The sequence below is a fragment of the Rhinopithecus roxellana genome, chromosome 9 (genome assembly GCF_007565055.1).
Source record: "Rhinopithecus roxellana isolate Shanxi Qingling chromosome 9, ASM756505v1, whole genome shotgun sequence".
NCBI lineage: Eukaryota > Metazoa > Chordata > Mammalia > Primates > Cercopithecidae > Rhinopithecus > Rhinopithecus roxellana.
Window position 1 is genome coordinate 122,051,441 of NC_044557.1, and position 20,781 is coordinate 122,072,221.

A 20,781-nucleotide genomic window follows, 5' to 3' on the forward strand; every position below is an offset into this window, starting at 1 on the left:
AGTATAGGGGTAAACCAGAAATGAGTATAAGGATTTATGAGTAGCTTTGAGGTCACTCGTTGCCTAATTATAAAAATATTTTCTAAAGAAAGATAGTACTTCTAATATTTTAAACATTTACAGGTGAAGTTTCTCATTTTAAAGTTTTTATGTGTTAAACATTGTAGGGGGAAAAAGTATTTGAGTCTGATCTAAAGAAAGTTTGAGAGGAGAAATTAAGTAATGTTGCCATTCAGGGAGGGGGGGAAAGGCTGACATTTGCAGGAATTATGCAAAAGCAAGGCGGAGGTGGGCAGGGAACTGTTGGCACTTTTGCACTAGGCAAGTCAGCGGCACCAAACTCTCCTAGTGATCTATGTATTCTGCAACCCTACACACTCACAACTAGTATTTTTTTTAGCGCCAGGCTTACCTAAGAATGTACTTGATGAAGCAGTAAAAAAAAAAATTCATTTTCTTGAATCTCGACCTTTGAGTACACATCTTTTTAATATTCATGTGATGAAATGGGGCATCTCATGAAGCACTTCTGTTGTGTATCAAACACATGGTTATCACAAGTAAAGCACCTTGTGCAACTGTGGGTTGAGAGCTGAGCTAGACACTATTTTCTTGGATCACCATTTTTACTTGAAAGAAGTGACAGGCAAACTGCAGTTGTACAAACTTGGACATTTGGCAGAGATTTTCTTGAAAATGAACAAAGTGACCTTGTCACTTCTAGGAAAGCAAAATCTAACAGTATCTTTTGCCAGTGAAAAAATCTGAACTTTCAAACAAAAGTTATAATATTGGAAAACTTATTATCTGCCCCTGTGAATTTGTCAGTTTCCCAATTCTTTTTTTTTTTTTTTTTTTTTTTTTTTTTGAGACGGAGTCTGGCTCTGTCGCCAGGGCTGGAGTGCAGTGGCCGGATCTCAGCTCACTGCAAGCTCCGCCTCCCGGGTTCCCGCCATTCTCCTGCCTCAGCCTCCTGCAGTTTCCCAATTCTTAAAGACTTTTCAGATGAGATAGGTGATATTGCTAACAAATGTGATACTGTATAATTAAATGTGCTACCATTTGGGAAATTTACATAACCCAGTGTACCAATATTTTCCAGATGACCAATGTCTGATAGTTTAAAAAAAAAAAAAGGAAAAAAATGTGTGGACAAAAGATCATTTCAAACTGCAAGAAAGACAATGGGGACTTTCTAAAGGCAGAGTATGGAAAGCAGATTCATATGACTTTAGATTCCACATTGAAAAAAAGCCACAATTATCTGAAAAAGCTATTAAAATTTTCCTCACTTTTCCAGCTAAAATAATAATATCTCTGTTAAGCCAGATTCTCTTATATACTTCAACTAAAACAACATATTAAGAGAGACTGAATGCAGAAGCAAATATGAGAAGCCAGATGTCTTTTATTAAACCAGACATTTGCAAAATTAAACCAGAGAGTTGCAAATGTAAATCAATGCCACGCTTGTCACTATTTATTTATTTTTTTGCTTTGGAGAATATATTTTATTGTCATTAAATATTTATATAAAATGTAATGGGTTTATTAATAGTATTTGAGGTGAGTTAGTAATTATTTAATTTTTTCAATTTTTCTAATTTCCGATATGTTAAATATTGGTAGATTTATCCCTGGCAAATGAAAGCTAAGTGGAGTTCTTCATAATTTTTGAGCATGTAATAGATATCTGAGACCAAAACAATTCAGAAATATTAATGTAGATCAAGCACTAAACACGTAGTAAACTACTCAAGGGCTTTAAACATACTTCCCACGATTTCACAAAGTCAAAGTTGAGAAGTTATATAATTGCATTTTGTAACAGTGGAATCAGGGGAATTTTCTTTCTTTTTCTTTCTTTCTTTCTTACTTAAATCATAGTATTCAGATTAAAGAGAAGAGAAGTCTTCAGTGCATGCTAATGACATTCTCTCCATTCTTTCCTCCAAGTCTGTGAGTCTCATTTCATGTGTCCCATTTACAGGAGTAAAATTAGCATGTTATCCAGTCACCATTTGGCTCATGACTCAATGTCACTATAAAAATCATTTTAGCAACATCATAGTCCCAACTTCTAGAATCCATCGATGTGGAACACTTCAGTTTGTTTAACGTAGGAGACGTAAGTACATGCTTTTTAGATAGCCTCTTGAAATCTATCTAAATCTATAAATTCTACTATAGTAATACCTTTTGCTTTATTCTCTCAAAAAATTTGTGTGTATGGAATTTTAAAAAGATAGCATAAAAAAGGAAAACACAGATCATGAGTCTCAGTTTTGAAATCCATTATATAAAGAATTTGTAGAGCAGCAATATTGCTTCTGTTGCTAAAGAGTAAGAGAGTGAGGCTGTTTTAAGAATGGGGAAAAGAAAGAGCAAGCTTATTTCTAATTCATAGATTTTGATTGAATTTTTAGATTTCAGGTTTTAGAGATTTATGCTTTAAAATTTAATACAACTTCAAATAGTTCAGCATTTAAATAATAAAATGTCCATTTCCCTCTTTTCCCTATCCCATAGGGCTGAATATTAGTATAATTGGATCTTTTGTATAACTGGATACAAAAAAGTAACAGCATATTACCTTGTCTGTATTCAATACTATCATTTGGTTATGTCTAGAAAATTCCAATTAAAGCAACATAGACAGGAAACTCTAGTAAAGAGTCAAAGTCTACTTTTAATAAGTTTTCCAGATTTTTTCCTGATTATTTTTATAAAGTCAGAATATGTGCTACTTGCTGGTCTATTACACTTCCATCTGCTGCTGACATTTATCTGGCTTTTTTTGAATTTTGTAATTTTGGGGGTGAATATCTGTCAACCATAAAATAATGGCTGTTCTCCAGAATTTCAAAGCACAAGTACAAGTCATCTATACAGGTATACTTGACGTAAAAGATATTTATCTCTCAGAGTCATATCACTAAATTAGAAGTGTCTAAATGCTTGACTGAAAAAAAAAAAAAACATAACCACCATGCAGGTAAAAATATCTATTTTTGAGCACTTAAGGGGAATTCACTAAAAGCACTATAATCATAGAGAAAATCTGGAGTATACAATATATATTTTGTTTAAAAATGTAATTGTATGCTTTCCTTCATTCACATATTTGGTGTGTGTTGTTTGTTAGCTATTGTTCTTTTATTGGAAAATAGACCTATTGTCTAGAGAAAGAAAACGTAATAAGCAATGAAATATTACTTTTATAGTAATAGCTATTTGTATTATAATAATTATATTGGCTAGTGCAATTGGATATCCATTACTTAGTTTCCATGTTACTTTAAAGATGCAGAATTGGATGTCCATTGATCTAAAAATATATTTCAACTTTACAGGAATAACCTCTTCTCACAATTGTCCACATTGTCTTTCATTCAATTGAAATGAAAGCTATATATGAAGATTTTAAAAGTAAGCACAATATACTTTTATGTCTCTCATAACCTCATTTCTTCCTTCCTGTGTTCATTACTTGGGAGTGGACTAAATAAAAAATCAGAGTAAGTTGTTGGTTACCCTAGTACAAGTAGGATTGCCACCAGGATCTTTTAAAATTCCCAAATAGATAAATCATAATACAAGACACTTTCTTTTAATATATACCTTCCCATGGAAATTTTTACCACTTTCTCTGCCTCATTTTTGGTATTTCAAATCTTTTAAAAACTATTTTCAGCGAGGAGAATTAATTAGATATAAAACCCTACGAGGATATGTATTATTATGGCAGTTAGAAATGATAATGGCAAAAAACAGGGACCTTTACTGCAAAGTACAATGCCCTTTACACAAAACCCAAAGACATATACCCATAGTTTAAGTCATGGTAATATGTATGATTCCATGGTTACTTAAAATCTCTGAGACTTATTTTCTTCATCTGAAAAATGAGGATTTGTTTTCCTATTTTACAACATTGTTATCAGATCAGAAATAATAGCACTTGTGCTTTTTTAAGCCTATTTGTTTCTTTATTTGTTTTTTTGAGATGATGTCTCTCTCTGTCACCCAGGCTGAAGTGCAGTGGCCCGATCTTGGCTCACTGCAATCTCCGCCTCCTGGGTTCAAGTGATTCTCCTGCCTTGGCCTCCTGTATAGCTGAGATTACAGATGTGCGCCACTACGCCCAGCTAATTTTTGTATTTTTAGTAGAGACAAGGTTTCACCATGTTGTTCAGACTGGTCTCGAACTCCTGACCTCGTGATCTGCCCGCCTTGGCCTCCCAAAGTGCTGGGATTACAGGCATGAACCACCGTGCCTGGCCTAAGTCTATGTTTTTAAAATTTATAAAAAGAGACTAAGAGTGAAAATTATTGTGAAAAGAGCTTGAATATGTCTTGTGACTCCACCTCTCCTTAAATATTTATAAGATGTTTTTGCTAGGTTGATGTGCATGTTCAGTTCTAAACCTCTGAAGTAATGTAGAAACCAAATACTGTGTTGGTTAATGGTAATGCAGATAATGAAAATATCTTTACCATTAATAACACTGAATTATTCCAAGATCCAAAAACTTTATTCAAACTCTGACTTACTCATAGACAGGCTGCCTGGTAAAGTAAAAAGTGTGGGCAAGAACTTTGCAGACTTAAGTTTCAAGTACTTAATTCATTAACTATGTGAATATGGGCAGATTAAATTATTAAATATGTGAATATGGTCAGATCACTTGAATTATCTGGTCCTCAGGTTCTTCATCTATAAAAACTTCTAGACTGAAGTAGATGAATTTTTAGGATTTAGTAATTTAGTACAATCAGGAAGCAGGAAAGTTTTCTGTGGTCACCGATAAAAGGTGATTAATATATTTCTTCCTCATTGGTCAGTTCTATTTAACATATTCTTATTTAACATTGGCTATGTGCAAACAACTCTGCTAGAAATTGTATGTGATTAAAATATTAACAAAATGCAGTTTCTGCCTTATTAGAACCTGTGATGGATATCAAGGGAAAGAAATGAGGGAAAATATATTCTCCAACATGTGTCATGTTAATGGGCAGTAGGTAATGACATTAGAGGTGGAAGGAAATAAAATCAATAGCTCAATAGCTGTCTTAGAAAGACAGGTCAATTCATCCAAAAAAGAAAGAATGGTGATTATACTGAGAAATGTTGTTTGAAAAAGGAAGAATTTTTAGAGAATTTGTAACAGATGTCCTGTATCTTCTCAGAGGAAGACGCAGAGTCATCTCTTAAGGTAGGTGGTGTCTGGTGTGTAGACTGGAAAGGCTTTGGAATCCTTCCCAAAGAGAATAGCATAAGGAAGAGTCAACTAGAGGTGAACCGAAGAATTTCTGGGCAACTCCATCCAAGTGTGTACTAATAATAGAGCCAGAAATTTCTAGTTGAGCCAATTGGCACAATTTTGTGACTTTTTCTGGTAACACTCAACCGCCCAGTACTGAGATCAGAGAAAATATACTATAGTGTTTTCCCAGCAGTGAAGTGTAGGTACAGAAGTAAAGATAACAATAGATCAAAGGAACTTCTTGATGCTAATAAAAAAAACTACATAAAGTAGTGCATAACTGATTCAAGTAGGGCTGGACCTAGAGGCAACTAAAAAGTGATTCAAGGAATTAAAGACAGCGTCAGTATAAAGAATTGGTTCATTGAGTATAAGAGAAAAGAGAAAGAAAAGGTGGCTGTGACAAGAGGAGAGAATTTCCAAATTCAGAATTTTACAAATGAGGTGGTTTTGGTTTATTTTTGTTTGTTTTGCTTCCAACTTTTATTTTAGGTTCAAGGGGTACATATACAGGTTTGTTACATGAGTAAATTGCATATTTAGGGGGTTTGGTGTACAGATTATTTTATTACCCAGGTAATAAGCATAGTACCCTATAGTTTTTTGATCCTCACCCTCCTCCCACCTTCCATCCTCAGATAGGCCCTGGTGTCTATTGTTCCCTTCTTTTGTCCATTTGTACTCAGTTTTTAGCTACCAATTACATGTGAGAATGTGCAGTGTTTGGTTTCCTGTTCCTGCATTAATTTACTTAGGATAATGGCCTTCAGCTCCATCCATGTTGCTGCAACAGACATGATCTCATCCACTGTTGATGGGCATTTAGGTGGATTCCATGTCTTTGTTATTGTGAAAAGTGCTGATGAACATACGTGTGCATGTGTCTTTATGGAAGAACGATTTATATTCCTTTGGGTATATATCCAGTAATATGATTGCTGGGTCTAATGGTAGTTCTAAGTTCACTGAGAAATCTTTAAAATGCTTTCCAGAGTGGCTGAACTAGTTTATATTCCCATCAGTAGTGTAAAAATTTTCCCTTTTCTCTGCAACTTCACCAGCATCTGTTAATTTCTGAATTATTAGTAATAGCCACTCTGACTAGTGTGAGGTGGTATCTCACTGTAGTTTTGATTTGCATTTTTCTAATGATTAGGTTGGCCAGTTTTTCATATGCTTGTTGGCCATGTGTGTATCTTCTTTTGAGAAGTGTCTGTTCATATCCATTGCCCATTTTTAATGGAGCTGTTTGGTTTTTGCTTTTATTTATTTATTTATCTATTTATTTATTTATTTGTTTATTTCAAGATGAAGTTTCACTCTCTCCACCCAGGCTGGAGTGCAGTGGGCATGATCTCAGCTCACTGTGACCTCTGCTTCCCAGGTTCAAGTGATTCTCCTGTTTCAGCCTCCTGAGTAGCTGGGATTATGGGCACCCAACACCAGACCTGGCTAATTTTTGTATTTTTAGTAGAGACAGAGTTTCACCATTTTGGTCAGGCCGGTCTCGGACTCCTGACCTCAGGTGATCCACCCACCTTGGCCTCCCAAAGTGCTGGGATTACAGGCGTGAACCACCGCTTGTTGATTTGTTTAAGTTCCTTTTCAGTTCTGGATATTAGAATTTTGTCAGATGCATAATTTGAGACTATTTTCTGCCATTCTGTGGTTTATCTGTTTACTCCGTTGATAGTTTCTTTTGCTGTGCAGAAGCTCTTTAGTTTAATTATATCCCATTTGTCAATTTTTGCTTTTGTGGCAATTCTTTTTGGAGTCTTTGACATAAATTCTTTGCAAGGGCCTATGTCCAGAATTGTATTCCCTATGTTTTCTTCTAGAGTTTTTACAGTTTTAGGTTTTACATTTAAGTCTTTAATCAATTGAAATTGACTTAGTCTTTGAATTGATTTTTGTACATGGTGAAAGGAAAAGGTCCAGTTTCAATCTACACGTGGCCAGCCAGTTATCCCAGCACCATTTATTGGAGAGTTCTTTCCCCATTGTTTGTTTTTGTCAATTTTGTTGAAGATCAGATGGCTTTAAGTGTGGCTTTATTTCTGGGTTCTCTAACCTGTTTCATTGGTCTCTTTGTCTGTTTTTGTACCAGTATCATGCTGTTTTAGGTTACTGTAGCCTTGTAGTACAGTTTAAAATTGGGTAGTGTGATGCTTCTGGTTGTTTTTTTTTTTTTTTTTTTTTTTCTTTTTCTTAGGATTGCTTTGGCCATTTGGGCTCTCTTTTGGTTCTTTATGAATTTTAGAATGATTTTTTTCTAATTCTGTGGAAAGTATCGTTGGTAGTTTGCTAGGAATAGCATTGAATCTGTAAATTGTTTTGGGTAGTATGGCCATTTTAATGATAGAAATGAGAGGGTTTTGAGTAATCAGTTTTTGTACCTTTTTACATTTCATTTCCAAGATTTAATCAAGAGTATTTGTTACTCCTCTCAAGTAATGACTTACTGAGGGGAGCGTGGGGGCTGTTTTTCTGGACTGAGAGCAGTACTTGATCACTGAAAATATTTAGAATTGCTGGTGCATGGTGCATAGTGGTAATAAAAAGCAAACTGAATTTTAGTCCATTTCATTAACGGACTGTACAGGCAATGCTCTCACTTACTGCTTATCCCTAGGATGAACTACTTTTCACTCAACGCCTCCCACCTGATCTCAAGTTCTCTCTGGAGTTGAAGAATGACTAAAATGGTATTAGAGAAAGATAATTTTATAATGTAAACTAAATGTCAACAAACTATGGCATGTAGGCTAAATCTAGCCCATTCCCTATTTTTGTTAGTAAAGTTTGTTTATTACATTTGTTTTACGTATTGGCTGTGGCTGCTTTTTTACTGTAAGGACAAAGTTGAGTAGTTGGAATAGAGATCATGTGACCCTAAATATGTACTACCAGGCCCTGTACATTAAAGGTTCCCAGACCTTTGATTTAAATATTTAGGACCAGAAAAGGCATTACTTGTTTTGTGAACCTGCAAACAGGACAGTTGTTTCACATTCATATACTAGGTCGGTAGTTTAACAGTTGTCTTTGTTAAATGTTTAGCATTGACTACCATTATATTTACCTATTAATTTTACTTTCTTTTGTAGTCCCTGCTATGTGGATATTTGGTAGCAATGACTGATGTGGAAACTACATATGCAGATTTTATTGCCTCAGGAAGAACAGGTAGAAGAAATGCAATACATGATATCCTGGTTTCCTCTGCAAGTGGCAACAGCAATGAATTAGCCTTGAAATTAGCAGGTCTTGATATCAACAAGACAGGTAAGTCATCTGGCACACATTTCTCTGTGAGCATGGAATGATTTGCAGCATTTTACCAAGTGGGATTAAGGCACGAAAAGTCATGTTTGAAAGTAATCTAATATAAAGAGTTTTAAACAATCTAAGGCAAGACGAAAGTCTGAGACTAATCTCTTAATCAATCCTGCTCTATTTTCAGTGATGTCTCTTTAGAAGGCTTCTCACTTAAATGCAGAGTCCTTAATCTGATTTTATTAATGCCATCAATAAAATACATGGTGTGTTTTTTTAAAGCCTAATTTCTACAAAAGCTGAAATTGCTTATGTACAGTATTTAACTAAGTTGGAGCGCCTACCTTTGACAATATTGGCCACCTCTAACATTTACTAGATAGATATTTAACAAGATTCACAGGTAATTCTGATAGACTTCAATTCTAAGAACAATTTTAGAAAAAAAGAGTCTCCAGGGCTAATTTTATTAAAAATGGAAGTAAAATGATCTGTTACATTAGTAAGTCTTAGGTCTTTGATTTCCCATTCCAGATAGAATGGGTTTGTGAAAAATGTGTCTCCTTACTGGGCCTTGAATTCTTACCCAAGGAGTCTATCTTCATTAATAAAATACTTGACAGTTTTACTTCTGAGTATTAGAATAAGTTCCCTGACAGTTCCTCCACCCGTAGCTTTTGCAAATATCAAAGCTGAATGTGTTTCCCGGAGAAGACTTGTGTAAAAATAACCTTTAAAAGTGAAAAGAATTCACGATTAGGGAACCCTGATATTATGTGCATGGAAAGCACTTACCACAATTTCTGACTCTTAATTATTCAATATGTCTTCGCTGTTAGCATTTTTAAGGTAAAACATTTAGATTATTAGAAAACTGAGTCAGAGTATATGCATATATAGATTAATGAAACGGCTCAGCAATATTACTTTAAAATACATAAGGACAGTATTTTATTCAATGACTAAAGCTCAGTACTTCTCAGACTGGTCTTTTGAAATTCGGATTAATAATAAAACTTTAACGTTACCACTTTGGAATACACAGACCTGTGTGTATCTTAGGTTTCATTGTTGTGCTATTATTGCTACCAGTAGTTACTTCCCAGAACAGCTCTGAGAAAGACTGTATAGGAAATTATTCCAATTTGGTAACATGAGATGGATAAATACATTTTTGCTGCAGTCTTGCATAATATTTATATTTTGTTTTTCATACACATATGCTATTTTAAAGTGTCTGCATTAATTTTAGCCACTCTTAATATTAGGACATTTTTATTCATAGTGTAATTTAATTTCTTCTTTTTCTATTTTTCCTGAAGTTGAGAATTGCTAGTCCTAAGAACACTTTATTTTCCTGAAAACATATTAAATTATTATAAATTATTTAAATAATAAATTGAAATTTTATATTAATAAATGTAAATAAAATAATTTTATATTCATTATATTATAATTAATTTAAATTATCTTTATATTTCCAAATGTCTTCTTTTCTAAATATTTTTGCATGTTAATTGCAATTCACTAGGCTCTTGCAACATTTGCTCTTTCTCTAAAATTATGAAGTCCAAAACCAGGAACAGTATACAAAGCAATAACTTTGTTTATTCTAAGTACAAAAACTAATAACTGCATAACATGAAGATCTAAAATATAAAAAAAGACAAATGTATAATGACAAATTCAATGTCACTAAGAATTGTGAAGAATTTCCTTTCTAATTCATAAATGTTTCAGCTTCATTTTAGTTTATACTCAACAATATTGTTACCTCATGATTACTTTTATTTGTTAATAAGCATCTGTTTAGCAACAGTCTCTATGTTTGCAGCATAATGCTAAGCCCTGAGAAGTGTCCCCAGACACCTAGAAGGTCCCAAGCCCCGTGGGAGTCAAGTTCCTTATCTTGTATTTATACAGTCACTTTCATCCTGAAATATTCTACTGTCTTAGAGATGCCCTAATTTGCCTTCATTTCTTTGGTTACCAAAAGCTTCTCCTGTTTATCAAGTTCTTGTTGCATGCTAATTTACACATCTCAGAACCAGGCCATCTGTGCATCATGGGGGCCTCTCATAATAAAATAGTGCATGAAAATGATATATAATGTCTGGTCATACCCTTGGTAGTGCTTTACAAGAAAATATTTTTATGTAGAAGAATTGATTATAATTTTCCTAAAGATTTAATGTTGTTGGAGTATGGTGAGGTGCTTCGTGTGCACTTGCTAAGAGTAGAGGAGAAACTGCCTTATAACATTATGGTCCAAAGAATAGACCAGCCCACTTACCTGCTTTTATTTGAATTATGATAACAAACCCTTAGCAAATATTGATTCATTTATATTATTGCGACACCTGAAAACATTTTGTCCACCAAGTCATATTGGCTGCCTGATAACCAAATATCTCATGCAGATATTTGAATCTTTGAGTCTGGAATTGCCAACAGCTTGTACTTATATAACATGACCTAATATGGAGTGAAAGCATTGAAATGTTTGCTATACCACTGGCTAAGATTGCTACTGAGGGTGCAGTTATGAGGCTGGTTTTATTGGAATTGTGCACATGTTCTCTAAGGGCAGACCAGAGGCCATTATAACTATTTGACAAGGGACTGGCCAGCTGACATAGTGTCCTTTCATTTTCCACTATTGCTTTTACTTTGAACTAATAGAACCTCTGAGAAATTAGCTGGATTATCATCAAGTGCTATAGAAAGGAGAAAATACAGTTTTAAAATATTTCTTCAAGTAAGACAATCAGGCATAAAAAGGTAAACATGCTCCCACTTCTGATTTCTACTTAAAGACATTTCTGATTTCTGCAACCTGTGAAACTGTATCTAAGTGACATGACCTGGCCATGAGATTTCTGAGCTATTTATCCAAAGTTTAGCTGATCACTAACTACTCTGAAAATTTGAATATTATTTTGTTTTTGAGCCATGCTGTCCCAAGTTCACAGAATTAATCAGTACTTGAAAACTCCAGTGGCGAACTGACTACTAAGAAACTATACTTGTTCCTTCAAGGGTTTTGGGCCTCTTTAGTATTTCTGAAGTTACCAATATGACATACTGAGAGTTGGAAATAAAAGCAATCATTTTTATTTTGCCTGTATTCCGTTTTTGTTTTTCTTTTGCAGAAGGTGAAGAAGATGCACAACGAAGTTCTACAGAACAAAGTGGGGAAGCCCAGGGAGAAGCAGCAAAATCTGAAAGCTAACACCCCACTTTGACCCTCGACCACACCTGACAATGTCTCAAATCTCCAGGAGTGTCTGGAATGCATTTGTTTCCATGAGTGAAAAGAGGAAAAAGAAAATGGCTGTGCTGCATTGCAGGAACCTGCTCATTATCATGTTAAAAATGAGGGCAGAGGCTGTGGCTGCAGGCAGACTTTTCCCTACCTCTGTCATTAGCAATGGTTGAAATCATGTGGCTTGTGTTTGGGCGTCATTTTTGTATGGATCCTTTCACTTGATCATATGACGAAATGCTTATAGAGAGTAGCACCGACCTAGATGATGATTCTTCCTGTAGCATCTGGCCCCTCACAATGTCAGAGGATTTAATTGTGTCTAATTGCGAAGGGTTGATTGAACCCCAGAGTTTAAATATCTCTGGCTCAAGTGTTCACCCAGTAAAAGAAAGATCCAGAAAGCACTGTTTTTAGCATTACGTATCTGTGTGTTACTGCTGTGTTATTTACACTGTTTTGTATTGTACAATATAGATGCTCAGCACTGCCCCCTTCTCTGATTGCTTATGAAAAACAAAATGATGTGCATTACTGTGAATTTTTATACCGCTCATTTTTAAAAGGGCTGTCTTTTTATTTTGGTTTTCCATACTGTGATGGTGTACACAGGATAGAACACCCTTTTTTAAAACACAGTCTTTCCCCTTGCTTATTGTATGTTGATGAGTTGATTAAGTCTAACAGATTCATCAAGACTCCATTGCTTTATTATACAGACATTTGAAAATATCCATTAATGTGAATATCACCTGAATTCAGTCTGTTTGGTGTCTGCACAGACTGGTATTCAATCTATCAAGTTTGTTTTATTCTCAAGTGGAGAACTTCTCCCACCTAATATATATATATATATATATATATATATATATATATATACACACACACACACACACACACACACATATATATATATTTTAATTTATGAGAATTTTGGACAATTGGAAAGGTAGAAAAGAAAAGCCAAGATCATACTAAGGACTGGAAATAATTTGTTCTATGGAATCAAATTTCTCACAATGCTGTATGATATTATTTAAATTTGGAGGACAACTTATCTTCACTAAGCTGAATAAGGTGGAGAAAGTAATCTCCTGGCAATCATGTGGACACCAATCACAAAAGTAAAGCCCTGGTGTTGTGTTTTCCTGTCTTTTTTCAGCCCTCTCAGATCCAAATGTTATTATGCACTTTTTAATGTTTGTAAACTTTTACTAATAATTAGTGTGAATTGCATTCTGATACAATAATGATTAGCATTAGAAGCTAACAAAATTCTCATTAATACTGTGTTTGATGGCCTCTGCTGTGTTTTAACATCGTGCTTCTTATATGGAAAGTTTTTGTGAGCTGTGTAATCCCTCTGGTCAGTATTATGAAATCATTTGTCAGTGGTAATAAATAAGGAACCAGTAATATGCCAGTGGTTCATGAATTACTGGACAAATAGCAGACAATGGGAGTCCCTTTACAATAACAAGCCCACTTAGCTGTCCTTGAGGGCTTAGATACCATTCCACGTGAAGTAGTTAGAGCAGCATTTCAATAGGTAATTTGTGTGGTTGTGCCAGAAACTCAGCCCTCCTATGTAATTACATACAGGATAAAAGGTAAGTCTGCTCACTTCTCCTTCTACAGAACATTTCAACTGACTGGAATAAGGGCATGGGTTGCGTTTAGTACTCAATCAGATATTACTAGAAAAAAAGTTAATAATGTGAGCCTTTCTGAGAGCAGAAAGAGGAAAGATTAAATTTTAGAATGCTTCCTTCTGTCTAATCCATCAGGGGCCAAAACGCCCAGTAAAATTCAAACACATCACCTATTAATAGACTCACAAGTGAGAAAAGAGGTTCCTAGAGTTACTTTAGGCAATCCCTGGTAAACTGTTTAAACCATCGAACCCCTACAGTCAGTTTTCAGTATCTTCATTTAATATTTTAATAGGTTTCTTGTGAATTTAAACTTCTCTTCTTTCTTAAGGTTGTGAAATTCCAAACTGATTTCATGTGATTTCGAAAAGTTTAGAACCAGTGCTGAGTGTATGTGGAGAGTTTATATTCCTATGTGATATACTATTATTAATGCATGTGGTGCCATGCTTGTCTTTAAATATATAAATAGTGCTAAATTGCAAAGTCATATGGAGCTTTGGATTTAGTTTGACTTCTTACTACTGCTTTGTCTGCTATATTCAAAACCAAAGGTATTCCCAAGCTAGGGAGATACAAATTATTTTTCCAAAATGTCCACATCCTATACATTTTGCTTATTCATGGTATCTCTCAAATTTTATTTTAGTTTCCTTTATTTGCAAGTCAAGAATACACATGGATCTGAATTTTTAAAGAGCGAAGGAAAGGGTAGGAAACCAAGGCCTTGGGTTTGGTAATAAGCATTGGATGCCTATTAACCAACTATTCCTATGCTAATGGCTTTGCAGCTCATCTTCTCCTATTTGTTCCTCAAACAATTCTATTAGAGTGGTATTTTTATCCAGTTTCACAGATTAAAATATAAGCACTCAATAAAATATAACCTTTAGAAGCTTAAAGAGCTGGTAAGTGATGAACTTAGGATTAGTACCCATGTTTGTCAACAATGAGCTTTCCAGTGCACATGTCATAAAATTAGAGCCAACTGCAGAGCTGTAAGGGAACTTTTAGAGATGAACTTCTGCAGCCTCCATATTTTACAGAAGGAAATTGAATCCCAGAAGGAGAAACTGCCTTTTTCAAGGCTCCCTGGATGGGTAATAACATATATATGAGTAGGTCACACAAAGTATATCTTTTTTTAAAAAAAGAAATTCAATTATGTCTTACTTGGGGGGTATGTTTCCCAGAAGATAGTTTTCTGGCATGTGGTCTGTATAAATAGCATTTTGTTTAATTATCAACAAACATGGGGACTTTGGCTTTTTGACTTATTTGCAACAAGCATGAAATTGTTAAATTTACCTTTTATCAATTGTAATCATCCTACGCCAACATATTGTTATCATAAATTCATAGAAATATTTTTCCAATAAATAACAGACATTGAAATTTGATTCTTAGATAATACTCCCAGAACAGTCAATGGTAAATGCCCTATACTTGAGTCTTACTTAGATACAGTGGCAATGCACCATTTTAGAAGATGATTGATACTGCTATTTCTCTTCAGGGAAACAATAATGGATAAAGAAATGTAACTGCCGGGCAGCAAAGCTTCTAAGTGAAACCTGTAGTAGCAGTAGTAGTAGGGAGAAAATGTGTAGCCATCAAGTGAAAATAGGAAAGGATCTATAATTTATGATGTCTTAATAGACCCTAAATTGTTCTTTAATTACAAGAGTGGCAGTCTCTGAAGTCATTTGTGAGCTTGTATGACTTTTGTATTTAGCAATGTTGCATGCTCACATAATTGGTAATTAAAAGTAACACATTTTTCTGAAATGTACACAGTCTATTAAGAGTATTTATTGAATTCACACTATGTATTTGGTGCTAGAGAGTGCTGCAGGTGATAAAGGAGAAATTCTATACCTCAGTCATCTTGCAGTGGACAAACCCAGGACTCCAGCTTCACTCTTTCCTGGTCTTTATTCTAATCATTTTCAACTCCCTTCCACTCGAGTAGTCCACTTCCTGGTCTTTGTCATCTGCCAGAACCATCCCACCTCCTAGATCTTAACTCCCAATACCATGCCTATGGTTCTTACTTGCTCATCTGTAGGGAGATGACTTTCAGTCAGGAGAAAGACAGGTGTTTATCAGAATTCTTGGAAAGTTTTTACAGCACCCACCCTCTACCCACCCCCCACATAGATACATTCATACATAAACACTGTTTCTCTTAAAATAACTTTCTGCATGACTCTGATACCTTTCCTCCACCCACCTCACCCCCACCACTTTAGAATCAGTGATCTAGAAGTTCAAGGATTCCTGATATACCCACCCTGCCCACTCCACCGAAAGGCTCTGAAATTAGTCAGGAACAAAATGCAATCCTCACAGACACCCATGATTTTACTGCATTAAGGGTAATATTTTAGGGTAAAGAAGCAAAGAGAGCTCTTCTTTTATCTTAGTGTTTCTCTCTTTCCATCATTTTATTTTTATCAAACACAGGCAGTAATGACCAAACAGAGACCAAGGTGGAGCTCGGGAGAAAGTAGGCATCAAACAGCACTCAACCTGAATCCAGGCAAGTTCTTCAGTCCAAAGAGCAAAGGAGATGTAAAGATTTCAGTTAATCTTACTCAGCTCACAAGGATAAAACACCACATAGGGATTGGGACCAACAAAATACTAGCCAGTGAAATAAGTTGTAGAGCCTCTAGTGTTGCTACTCAGTGTATATTTCTTGTATCTGTCTAATTCAGGTGTGGGGATTTGGGATCCTTTTCATCTTTAATACTAAAGTCAAAATTAACAAAATGATATGACTATAACCTATTAACTTTCTAATTTGCAACACATCTTCTTTCTGATTGGGTTACTATGGATGTTTCCTCAGCAACCTTCCTGCTGGTCTGGACTCCATTGTTCATCCTTCTCCTAGATGCTCCTCAGGTTCCACATTTTCTTGCCTTTCTACCATCTCTGCCCCATCAAAATCAATTAGGCCATCTCGTTTCTCTTTACTTGTCTTCTGGATGACAGTAAAAAGTTAAAACAATGCTTATTCATTGTTTGCAACCTCAATCTAGACATAAGTGCTACACAGCTCTCTCTTTTCATGTCCGTGGGCACAGAGGAATCGTCCCACTTTCTGGCTAAGATTTATTCCTTCATTTGATGTTTTTAAACAATTTTATTCTGACTCTAACAGGATGTCTATTAATTATCCCTTTTTCTTTACTGACTTTACCCTTTTTCACAAATGTGCTCAAGTTTTCAATTTCCTGTTTGCTTCATTACTTATGATTCTCAAAATACTAATGTATACTCCTTATTTTCATGCTTCTTCTCCTCCTTATTTCTTATTCTTTTGCAATTTGGCTTCCAGGAAAATTTTTCTCATTATCAATGACATCTTTAGTAGCTCATCTTCTCTGTCATTGTCATTGAATTTCTGACCAATGTGGAAATTAACAGGTGATGATGATTCAGAGGACTCAGATTAACCTAAAATAAAATTTAACATTTTTATATTTTCAGTTGATACTAGTATGACAGGGTATCACTGCATAATAAAGTCTTTTTCAACTATATAGAATCGACATATATCAAGAAAAAGTCAGCTTTCTCTCTAGGATAGAACTTCCATAATGTATGGATATGTCCTTACTCTATGACCACAATCTCTCCATAATGTTTGCTTGCTATGTGCTCAAATCCTATAGTGCTCATTACTTTGTAGGAGTGGTTGTTACATATCTGGCCACCAACACAGAGCCTAGACATTCATAGATGAACAAGATTATCTTGTGATGTTGTAAAGTTCTGTGTTCCGTTCTACTCTTGGATACATGTTAATGATATCACTTGTTTCTCTCAACAGCAGCTATATGTGTGTAAAATCCCAGTCTTGCTCTACTTCTCTGAATTATACCCAAACAAATATATCTACTGCAAATAGAGTGGAATATTTTTGTATATTTTATTAGCTTACTCAATGACATTTAATCTGGTTCACCATGGAATGTTTTTGAAATGCTTCATTTGCCTTGCTTTTTCTTCCAGGTGTTTTTATTTAGTGATTTCTTGTTCTTTTCTCTCTGACACCTCCTCACTCATCTAAGACTGGGCCCTCCTTGTCTACCTCCCCATTAAATTTCGTGGCTCCCTGAGTTCCCATTCTCATTCCTCTTCTCTAATCTCTCTCTCCAGATGACTTCCTCCATTCCCACATCAGCAACTACATTCCTATGGTGAATTTCATATCTTGATCTCTAGCCCAGGAGTCACTCCTCATTATCTGACCTATTGGATAGTTGAACATGGATTGCTCAAAGAATCTTAAAATTCAGTGTTCTAATATTACATCCAGTGCATGATCCCATTTTCAAACCTGCTTTTCCTCACATGCTGCAGATTTCAGATCATGGTAGCACTGATTTTCCACTGACCTTAAATCAAAATTCTTGGAACCCTTTTAGCTCTTACCTCTTCCCGTGATTTGTGTGCTTGTTGGTTTTTTGGTCAATCAATTCTAATTCTTCACTATTGAAACTGCTCACTTCTTTTTATCTGCACTCCAACCCTTTAAATCATAACTTACCTATTATAATGCAAAGACCTGCTCAGCATGACCTGCCTCATCCAGCACTCTTTCTAGCCATCTTGCCACCAGATGTATTGCTCTGATACATGATTTTGATCATGTATCTCTCCTAATTAAAAAATCCTTCAAAATTTTACAGTATAAGTACCACAATATATTTGTGTATAACTTCTTGCTCTGTGTTGCTTGTATCCTGTTCCTAAAATGTGCTTCATGCTTGTGGGCAAAGTCTCATTGGTCCTTTCAGACTAAGCCTCATTTCATCCTTTTTGGTAGAGTCTTTCTGACCCATCTCCATTCCCAAGCACTACCCTAGGAAATCAGCTGCTCTGTACTCCTTGCTCTCTAACAATTTATCCGCAAATGGATCTCTTTATCATAGCTATTTATTTGCATGTATATCTCTCCACCTCAAGTGTGAGCTTTTTGAGGGCGTCAACCCCCTTTTATTCATCTTTGTATTCTTATTTTTTATCTATGTTTATCTATGTAGGTTACTGCTAATCAGTAAAAACATTAGCAGATGTTTGTAAATAAATAGTATCTGCCCTCTTGCAGCTCATACATAATGAAGTTAAGAGACAGAATCTATACAGATCGATTAGGGAAAATGCAATTCAGAGAAAAAATTGATGGTTGAAAATAGTAAAGTCTCAAGAATATTGCATTGCAGAGGATAAAAACTTAATTCCTGTCACCTTTTTTTTTTTAGTTTATACAAGAGTAACTTTTAAAATTTGTATCACAAACTGGTGTGCTGCATTTATACATACACACACATACACACACAAAGATTTGATAAGACATAAATAAATGAGGTGACCAGTAAGACAACACATAACCAGATGGGCACATTAAGGTAAGCCATCCAGCTAAATAATGTCTTGGTAAAGATATTTCTGGGAATTTTGTGGCAGGGATTATCTTCAGTTTGCTGGAATTAAGATGAGTCCAAAGGGGGTTATATCTTACTCTCTTGGCCTAAGCAGTACTTTGTTCAGAGAGGAAGATCTCCAGGACAAAAGTTCACTGGAGTTTCTGAGAATATGCCTTACAGAAATGCACTCAAACAGCCTAAAGAAATGCGAGTTCTAACAACAATATAATAAACCTCAGTGTCAGGAATTCACAGAAAAAAAGGGGAAACAATAGTAGAAAGCAATTAAGAAACACATTTTTATATATTCAAGAAAGAAAGCTCACTGATATACATGTATAGAACCTTAAAGACTTTTTCCTGAATAGTGTTATCTTTTAAAAAAACACTGGTAATAAAATTAACTTTGGAGCTCTAACAAGACTAAAGAAATACTGTGAACTTTGGACTCTGAAACTAAGAAAAAGATTGACAAAGGTGGTGATGTAGGTTACCACTAATAGAAAATGTTTAAACTTTGGCTGCCATGATTCATTTTACACATTGCTTGAGTAGGATGGTGTGACTATTATGACTGTCCTGTTGAATTTCTAAGATTTTCTTTATCCCACATCCTCTTTGAAATTCACAAGCCAATATATAACCATGAAGTTTTAAGTGTAAAAAAAAAAAATAGCTATAGCTAAAGAATGACAACTTAAACTGATTCTGCCTTCTCAGATGGTCCTAAATACAATTCAACAAATCATCAAATTTGTCTAGGAAATAAAATTTGAGCATTTACTAAGTTTAAGTCTTTTTTTATTAGGTCCAATAAGAGTGAAATTTTTGAAAGACCACAGAATCCAATAGACCAATAAAAACTGAAATAATAATGGGGACCATAGTTTTTCTACCAGTATTTCCAGTCTTCGCCTAACACCACTCCATCTTCCTTTTAAGAACATATTATTCAATTCTACTATCTAATGAGAATTTAGTTTTTTCCTCAGCTGATTCCTAGGCCTTTTGCAACATAGAATTGGGAGAATAGATATACAAGTTAGAGTGATAAGAGGAAAAAGAAGATTCTTAGGTAAACAATTCTAGAAGTTTCCTTGTTGAGAACAAACCAGGTAATGATCGAAACAGATTTTTTAAAAGTTGTTTAACATTAACATGTTTAAGTAGACCTACATAATTTAGAATAAAGAATTACAAGGAGGATTTTTAAAGCAGTGAAATGGGTTTTTAAAATAAGCTTGAGAGGTTTGGCAAGTAAGACATTTAAATGAAAATACAGAATGAAACACAATTGGAAAGGACAGAAAAGGGCCTTTAATAGGTTCTGAATTAGATCTTCTTTAATATCCTAAAGGTATATAAGTAAACATTGGAAATTCTTTTCAATTATTTCTGGTTTCCAGATGAAACTTTTTTGAATTAGGCTCCCTACAAAGAGGAGGCCACAGGGGACCCAAAGATTTATTAAAGGATAATCATTTAATAGAAATTGTAACAGAAGCACATACATATCTATGATAAATGTCTGAAACTGCTAAATAGTAACAAATGAACATGGAACATCCTATACAGATTCTGTGAAAGAAACTGCATATGACAGGGTATATTATGAAGAAGGAATAACTGAAATTATCTATTGGAATATGTATTTCACTGAAGAAAAAATAATTAGGCATTCTGTGTAGAAAAACTGACATAAACTAAGGTACACAGATAGGAAAACAGAATCATATAATTTAAAAATAATCCCTGTTAGCCAGAGCACAGTGTGTGGATGCTAAGTCTGAAGAGAGACACTAGGCTAGGTGGAGAAGAAATGTGAGACTATGGAGAAGGACCTGGAAGCCCTCAAATCTGATGAAAGTCAGTGAGGA

At 34.8% G+C, this 20,781-nt stretch overlaps 1 protein-coding gene across 4 annotated transcripts in view; it reads left to right on the forward strand.

Moving 5' to 3' along the window:
* PKIA (cAMP-dependent protein kinase inhibitor alpha) overlaps nt 1-15,255 on the forward strand; it is an 88,988-nt gene extending 73,733 nt beyond the window's left edge. For 2 of the 4 annotated variants that reach the window (XM_010367770.2, XM_010367771.2), the window contains 2 exons: nt 8,378-8,555; nt 11,699-15,255. In XM_010367770.2, the coding sequence (XP_010366072.1) occupies nt 8,405-8,555; nt 11,699-11,778 (231 nt within the window). In that variant the 5' untranslated portion in view covers nt 8,378-8,404 and the 3' untranslated portion in view covers nt 11,779-15,255. Of the gene's footprint in view, nt 1-2,031; nt 2,129-3,369; nt 3,430-8,377; nt 8,556-11,698 lie in introns of those variants that run through there. The other 2 variants (XM_010367769.2, XM_010367768.2) reach the window with 2 other exon arrangements.
* The last annotated feature ends 5,526 nt before the right edge of the window (nt 15,256-20,781 follow it).